The following is an 8,375-nucleotide window of genomic DNA, read 5'->3' as shown; positions in this document are numbered from 1 at the left end:
AGCCGGGAGTTATGACCTCTGTGACCTCTGACCTGCGCGAAGGAGCCTTTAGCGCGGAAGAGTTTGTAGACCAGACTGACCGGGATGCACAACATGGACGACAGCGCCAGACACCAGCCGATCACCTCGCCCCACCACGGGTATACGTACGTGTTGTTGTACGTCAATGCCTTGTAGTTGACCAGGTGGAACAAGAAGATGCCCTGGAAGTCACACCCAAAAGTCAAAGCTTTTACATTCTTTACTCGTTCCATGTCAACTCGTTAGCGGCATTAATTGTCAATGGCAACCAATGAGTTGACATTAATGGGAAGGAACGATTATCGACACACGGGTCAGGACATCGATCCACGATACAACTAAAAAAGAGAAAAAAAGGCTTTTTCTAAATGATTACTTTTTGCACCGTGGCGACAATCTGTTAAAAACCTTTGTCTTCCTCCCAGACTAGGAGAATATTTCAGTCAAGGGCGTAGGTTTGCATAGGGATGGTAGGGACATAACATGACCAACTTTTCAGGGTGCTCAAATTGTTCCCACCAACCTTTTAGCAACCTATATGCATTATATTCAGTGTATCACAAAAGTGAGCACACCCCTCACATTTCTGCAGATATTTAAGTATATCTTTTCATGGGACAACACTAACAAAATGACACTTTGACACAATAAAAAGTAGTCTGTGTGCAGCTTATATAATTCAGTTTATTTTCCCCTTAAAATAACTCAAAATATAGCCATTAATATATAAACCCCTGGCAACAAAAGTGAGTACACCCCTTAGTAAATACGTACATCCCTAAATGTCCAAATTGAGTACTGCTTGTCATTTTCCCCCCAAAATGTCACGTGACTCGTTACAGAAGTGCTGTCAGCATTGCTGTAGAGATTCAAGAGGTGGGGGGGGGGGGGGGTCAGCCTATTAGTGCTCAGACCATAAGCCACACTCTACATCAAATTGGTGCGCGTGGCTGTCACCCCAGGAGGAAGCCTCTTCTGAAGACTATACACAAGAAAGCCTGCAAACATTTTGCTGAAGACATGTCAACAAAGCACATGGATTACTGGAACCATGTCCCACAGTCTGATGAGACGGGCGGGCTTTCTTGTGTGCCGTACAAGCAGTATATATTTTGAGTTATTTTGAGGGGGAAATAAATCAACTCTATTATATAAGCTGCACACAGACTACTTTTCATTGTGTCAAATAGGGGTGAGACAAAATATCGAAATGGTGATATATCGTGATACTTCATATCCCAAAAGGTTATCGATATGCTCCTGCCAAGAATCGAGATATCGTTTTGAAAAGGTGGCAATTTAAAAAAGGGACCAACAAGTTGCTACCAAAACCTTCCACCATAATAGTGTCTCAGGTAACTCTAACACTGCCATTGACTGTGCTCGACGCCCAATCCATTTAGACTGGGAACGTTCGTTCATTCGAAATAGGGATCTAGGGGATAGCCCTTGCAGCTATCGGTTATTTTAGTAGTCGATTAATCAATGAACTATTTAGTTCAAATAATCGAGTAATCGGATAAGGAACATAAAAAAATAAAACACCTGAGCTTCACATGGTATATATATATATATATATATATATATATATATATATATATATATATATATATATATATATATATATATATATATATATAAAGGATCTATGTACAACAAAAGAACAATTGGCTAATTTACATAGCAAAAGTCCGCTAGCTTAAATGCTACAAAATGCTAACACTTTTTTACAATGCTCTAAACAAATGGCTCAGACTCATATTCCCACAAAAAATGGCAAAATATACCTTTAAACTAAATTACGAATGCGTTCAAAAAAATCATTAGCTCAACCAAAAACTTGGTCTTAACAGGGAGCAGATGGATTCAGCCATGTGAAGTGAGGTAGACTAGAGGGCTGTGCAAACACTTTCAAAACAAACCATTACAACGACACTTTAATTAAACGAATACTCGAAGCAGCAAAATTCAATTTGAATGCTTTTTCTAATCGAATCCTCGAGTTAATCGATTAATCGTTGCAGCACTAATTAGAAACCAGAGCATTTGTAGTCGTTCTGTCCGATTTTCGGGGCATTTACAGGTCACTCGCTGTACATTTACAGGTCATTTCCTGTTGAGTTTGAGTCACTGCCTATTCATTCAGGTGATTCCCTGGTCACCTCATGTTCTGTAACTCAAAATAAAAAGGAAGTGACCCACAAAATACCCCAAAATCAACAGGAAGTAACTGAAAATCAACAGTTAAATGACCTTAAATGGCCCAAAATGACCTCATTGCCTGGCATTGGCTGCGAATTACGGCCATAGACGTTCAATCCGTTTGAAGTGGGAGGGATGGCAGCGAATGAACGAATGTTCATTCGCTGCCACCCTCCCACTTCAAATGGATTGGACGTCTACTAGTGATAAACTCATTCCAATTCACAGCAGAAGCTTGTTTTTCTGTTTATTAGTTGTTTGTAGAATATCCTATTATGATTTCCTGACCAATGTATCGATAATCGTTGTATCGTCGGATCATCGTTATCGTGAGCTTTGTATCGCAAATCGTATCGTATCGTGAGGTAACAAGAGGTTCCCACTCCTAGTGTCCAACTCATTTTGTCAGTGTTGTCCCATGAAAATATATACTTCAATATCTGCAGAAATGCCAGGGGTGTACTCACTTTTGTGATACATTGTATAATGAGTTCAGTTATACAGGTAATTCAGATTGTCTTCCCATATGTTATAAGGATAGAATTGATCGTACCATTATTAAGACATTTGTTTTCATTATGTTCAAACTTACATCTACCCCTTTTCACTTGCTGAATGTGCCGGTCCATTCCCCCCCTCAAACGCACATTTGATGGGCTGATGACTTGACCCACCACTGACACGCACACACGCACGCTCACATTAACACAGCCCCTTACAGATATAAATGTCAACAGCATGCCGCCTCCTCCGCGCCCTTTGAAGAATGGGATATTGGAAGTTTTTTTTGGCAAGCAGCAGCCACCGTAAGTAATTAAAAACATGCCAATGTTGTGGAGGTGGGAAACACACCAATAGCTGGCATTAGCGTTAGCATAACATTAAACTGTGTGAACTTGCTTAGCTGCTCAGAGAGAAGTGTCCTTTTGTTTGTGTTTTCTCCTGTTAATGTTAATTAAACTGTGAGAAATGTGGTGAACTCTTCTAGAAACTAGAAAATCATTAGCAAGAATCTGCCTAAAGAGGGGCGCTGCATAACCTCATATGTTGCTCACACAACACAGCATACAACATAATCATAATTAACTATGTACATTAAAAAAATTATATAAATTTTTGGGGATGCCGCGAGCTCCCCACACTAGCGTTGCGATCGACTGGTCGATCGTGATCGACGTAATGAGCACCCCGGATTTAGCATATGCATTAATTAGTTTCATATTCATGAGAAATGTAACCCTGACCCCCGTTCACCCAATCCGTTTGGTTTTATTAATGCTCCATCCCAAGCAGAAAGTGTACACGCCCTTTATTTCCGTGCAGCATTTCTGTCAATAAATACAGCAACGCTATATTATTGCAACAATCTTGTAAAGAGTTGAGTGTCTTTCTCAACTCATTGGCTGCCATTGACTGTGCTAGACGTCCAAGTCATTTTGACTGGGAGCCAATGAATTAACATTGCACCATTTCAGTGGAAAATTTTGGTCGCAACCTGTTGGTTCCCTTGCTACGTAAACATGACATCGTTTTAAAACGATCAATTCTTGCCGTATCAATAACCTATTGGGATACAAGGTATCGCAATATATCACATTATCAATATATTGTCACAGTCTAGTTTACATTCCCATTCAAGTGCAGACATTTTATATCCTTTGACATTTCTGAAACCATTAAAAACATGCAAAGGATTTGACATACTATGCAGACGCATGGTGTGATGAAGGACCAGCACCACTTCATCCAAGGCAGGGGCCGGTAGCCGATCATACGAGCCACGTCGTCCATGAAGCGGTCGGCACCTGCCACATAACATCATTGTAATTGTGCAAATTGAGAAAGTGCAGTTGGGTATATAAATTTAATGGTTGGATGTCGTTTAATTCTAAAATTAGCATTAGTTCACATGACAGAATTTAAGTTTATAACTATTTCAGTTACACTAAAGAAATCAAGTATTTCTTACAATAAAATAAATACAAAAACTTAATGTGTATCTACTCTGTGACTTTTAGATACTATAAGTATTTTTTGTTTGATTATTGACATTATATCTATAAACCTAAAGAGCTTTTCGGATTTCGGTGTAATTTTACGAATATAAACTTTGGACGAGTTCGTCAAAACAACCATGTCGTTTATAACGCGTAACTGCGAGGATAATTTGCGTTTTTTTAGGGTTTTTTTGCACTGTGTTAATAGTCCCTTCCCAAACCCGGAAGTGTGATGTAAATTCCTGAGCGCAACAGAAGACTATCCACAGCAAGTATAGCAGCAGCAACGATAGCAGTGCTATTTCTATGTAAGGAACCATCGCTCTTTCGTCATATAATAGTAATAATAATAATAATAAAACTAATATCATATCGACAATAATATCTTATTGCAGAGACTAGAATGGGACATAGGCATTAGAGGAGCAGCCCTCTGCTGGTTCAAATCATATTTATCTAGTAGGTACCAGTTTGTCAATGTAAACCAGCAATCATCACCGTATTCCAGAGTCAGTTATGGTGTGCCGCAAGGGTATGTCCCCAGGCCCATCTTGTTTACGCTGTATATGCTGCCTTTAGGCAATATCATCAGAAAACATCATTAATTTTCATTGTTACGCTGACGATACACAATTGTATTTATCAGTTAAACCTGATCAGATCAGGCAAGTGGATAAACTAAGTAACTGTGTCCGAGATGTAAATACCTGGATGAGCTCTAATTATCTTTTACTTAACCCTGAAAAGACAGAAGTCCTTATAATAGGCCCTAAAAGTGTGAGAGACTCTCTAACTTCCCACATAGTCACTCTGGACAATGTGAGTGTAGTCTCCAGCACCACAGTTAAAAACCTAGGAGTTCTATTTGACCCAGACCTATCAATGAAAGCTCATATTAAACAAACCTGAAGAACAGCCTTTTTTCACCTGCGCAACATAGCCAAAATGAGAAATATTCTGTCTAAAAGCGATGCAGAAAAATTAATTCACACGTTCGTTACATCTACTGTAGATTGGATTACTGTAACTCCTTACTCGCAGCTTGTCCTAAAAGTTCCCTAAAAGGTCTTCAGCTAGTCCAGAACGCAGCAGCAAGACTTTTAACAGGAACTAATAGAAGAGAGCACATCATCCCTGTGCTCCAAGCCCTTCACTCGCTTCCAGTCGAGTTTAAAATTAAATTTAAAATCCTCCTTCTTCCATTAATGGTTTGGGACCATCTTATCTCACAGATGCTCCGATTTCATACCACCCCAACAGAACACTTTGTTCTCAGAATGCAGGTCTACTGGTTGTTCTCAGGGTCTCTAAAAGTACAGTAGGAGCTAGAGCCTTGAGTTATCAAGCTCCTGTCTCATGGAATCAGCTTCCAGCTAATATTAAAGAGGCCGACACAGTATGTACATTTAAGATTAGACTAAAAACGTTCCTATTTGACAAAGCTTATGGTCAGGGTAGTTGAAAACAGACTAGACTCACAGTTCAGTCTAAAGCTGCCCTAGGAGCTATAATGTTGGGGGAAGTACAGCCACTGAGTCCCATATCTAGTTGACTAGTCTTTTCATCACTAGTCACCCGGTGTCCCCTTTCCCCCCTCCCCTCTGAGGAGGGGCTACTTTTTCAGCCGCAGCCTCCTGACTATCCTGAGCCCTGGCTGGATGGACGTCCTCGTTGCCCGCCCCCGTCTCATCTGGCTAGATGGACCTCCTCATGTTCCCTTACTCCACTGCATCTCTACAAACTGGAACTCCTTCTGCTACTACCCATCATCAGTCCTGGTGCATCTATAGCCTGTCCGTTCTGGGAGTGGATCTCTCCTGATTGTGGTTCTCCCCAAGGTTTCTCTTTTTTCCTGTGGTTTATTTTGAGTTTTTCCTTGCTGCCATGGAGGGTCTACAGATGGGGGATGCCCAGGACATGGACATTTTGTTTTGTTAGTTGTTTGTTTGGTATGCTGACAAAGGTGTACATGACGAATAGTTGGGGGTGCTGCTGGCTTGGTGGCCCAAGCCCTTGCTCGTTGGGGCAAGGGCAGCTGGTTGGGGGCCCCCTACTGGTTGGGCGCCTAAGGCGATCGCCTACTTCGCCTGAATAGTAGACCCGCCTATATATATATATGGATCTAGTAATAAATGTATTGTAACGAATCGGGTTGTAATGTACTGTATGTGCATGCCTTCCTAAATGCACCGCGTGACTTACAAGAGTAAAGCCTGTGTTATACTTCTGCGTTGCGGTGACGGCGAAGCTACTATGGCGTCAATGAGCATTTGATAGTTCTGCTGCAAGGGAACGCGTTGCTCTGTAATTCAACGCTAAGCCACTAGAGGGGTGTGGCGTTGTGTTTTTATGGTTTGGGGGACTCTTGTCGACTTCCTCTAGTTTTCTCTCATATTTTTTTCTCAAATAAGCTACATGATACTGATCAGGATTTTTCTGGAAAGTAGATGGTGACAGGGCCTCAGTTGTCTATAATAGTCTTATATGTATCATAGCTACGAAACCAAATGTGGGGGAAAAAAAGAAATTTCAGATTTAAAAAAATACTGTAGAGAGGTAATTATTGCTATTTAACAACCAAGAAATATTGACTTGCAATATAGTGATTTATAGTGATATCGCAACCATAAAACTTGAACTTCCTCCCTTGCAAAAGTTGGGGTTATCTCAGTCCAATTCTCTGTGGTTACATTTTGGTAAAGATTTACAAAAGAAATCTGATATCTGACATTGTGTGACATTTGACACATGCTTTTATACACCATGTTGTACAACATATGTAATGGCGACGTGTCTTGTGCTCATACCATAGACCCAGGCCACCACGATGCATTCCCAGAAGGCTTGCCACAGCAGCGTCATCCCACTGGCCGAGTAGTAGTCAAACAACTGGAACACGTACATTCCTCCCTGGAACCGTAACAAAATCAGCCGTCGGATTCTCCGCCCTGTGTGACGCGCCAGTGCCGATACTGACCTGTGTTACCATGGAGATGTCAATGATGAAGCACAGGAAACAGCAGAGAGCGACGGCGATCTCCCTCTTGTAGCGGTGTTCGTATTTACCCGGGAACAGATCCAGGATGCCCGTCACGAAACCCTCCACGCCAACGAACTGAGCACACGCGCACAGGACGTGATGCACTGGAGTACTGAGCATGCATGCTTGTGTTTGCGTGTTTGAGTGTCACCTGGCTGTCCAGACCAAGCAGCAGCAACATGAAGAAGAAGAGCCCGGCCCACAAGGGCGCCACCGGCATCAAACTGACCGCCTTCGGATACGCGATGAACGCCAGACCAGGACCTGAGACATGGACAGAAAATTGAAATATAAAAGTATTGTACTCAAAAGGTAATAAAGATTCCTGACATTGACGGGCGCTAGACGTCCTATCCATTTTGACTGGAAGTGATGGCAGCGATCATTGGCTGCCACTGCCAGCCATCCCAGTCAAAATGGAACACAAAGAGAAACCATGAAACACGATGATTCACTTGACATGACACATTCCCCATTTACTGCATCATGCCTTCCCGAAGTGGGCCGTCCAACACTGCGCTTCATTTATTAGCAGTCGGTCACATGCAGCGATCTAACGCCGGATTTTGGTTGAAAAATTATTAAAACTGTACTGCATACAAACAGAAAGGATTGTCTCAGGAGTGATCTGTTCGAGGATTCAAGGTGATTATTATATTTTTCGTACCATGCATGCATTTTGAAACGTTGTGAAAAAAATCAATGGGAGAAATTAGCCGCTACAGCATTGGCATTATACTTCACAGTATTTACGTAAAATAAATGCTACCTGCACAGTTTTTTTTGCTTTTAACCAAAAACCGAGACTCTTTTACATCCATATCTGTAAAGAATTCAGGGATTTAAGCATTTATTCACAAGAATTTTCAACGGAAAAAGCTCTATGTTTACATATGGCAGCCGCATATTTCGGTGTGACTAGCCTCATAGTTCGCAATATTTACATTAAATAAATGCTACCTGCACATTTTTTTTTTTCTTTTAACCAAGAATCGAGACAGTTTTACATCCATATCTGGAAAGAATTCAGGGTTTCGGCATTTATTCACAAGAATTTTAAACAAAAAAACCCCTCATTGTTTACATATGCCGGCCGCTAATGTTCTCACTGACTA

At 41.2% G+C, this 8,375-nt stretch overlaps 1 protein-coding gene across 2 annotated transcripts in view; it reads right to left on the bottom strand.

Annotated features, from left to right (window-relative positions):
• Positions 1-8,375, bottom strand: part of slc6a8 (solute carrier family 6 member 8) — a 37,764-nt gene that overhangs the window by 4,032 nt on the left and 25,357 nt on the right. For both annotated transcript variants that reach the window (XM_057829607.1, XM_057829608.1), the window contains exons 8-12: positions 7,412-7,524; positions 7,198-7,335; positions 7,028-7,130; positions 3,928-4,028; positions 33-203 (exon numbers count right to left, since the gene is read on the bottom strand). In XM_057829607.1, coding sequence (XP_057685590.1) covers positions 33-203; positions 3,928-4,028; positions 7,028-7,130; positions 7,198-7,335; positions 7,412-7,524 — 626 coding nt within the window. The remainder of the gene's footprint in view (positions 1-32; positions 204-3,927; positions 4,029-7,027; positions 7,131-7,197; positions 7,336-7,411; positions 7,525-8,375) is intronic.

Source organism: Corythoichthys intestinalis, chromosome 2 (genome assembly GCF_030265065.1).
Source record: "Corythoichthys intestinalis isolate RoL2023-P3 chromosome 2, ASM3026506v1, whole genome shotgun sequence".
Classification (NCBI taxonomy): domain Eukaryota; kingdom Metazoa; phylum Chordata; class Actinopteri; order Syngnathiformes; family Syngnathidae; genus Corythoichthys; species Corythoichthys intestinalis.
The sequence above is the reverse complement of the archived record's forward strand: the minus strand, read 5'-3'. Positions and strand labels throughout refer to the sequence as shown.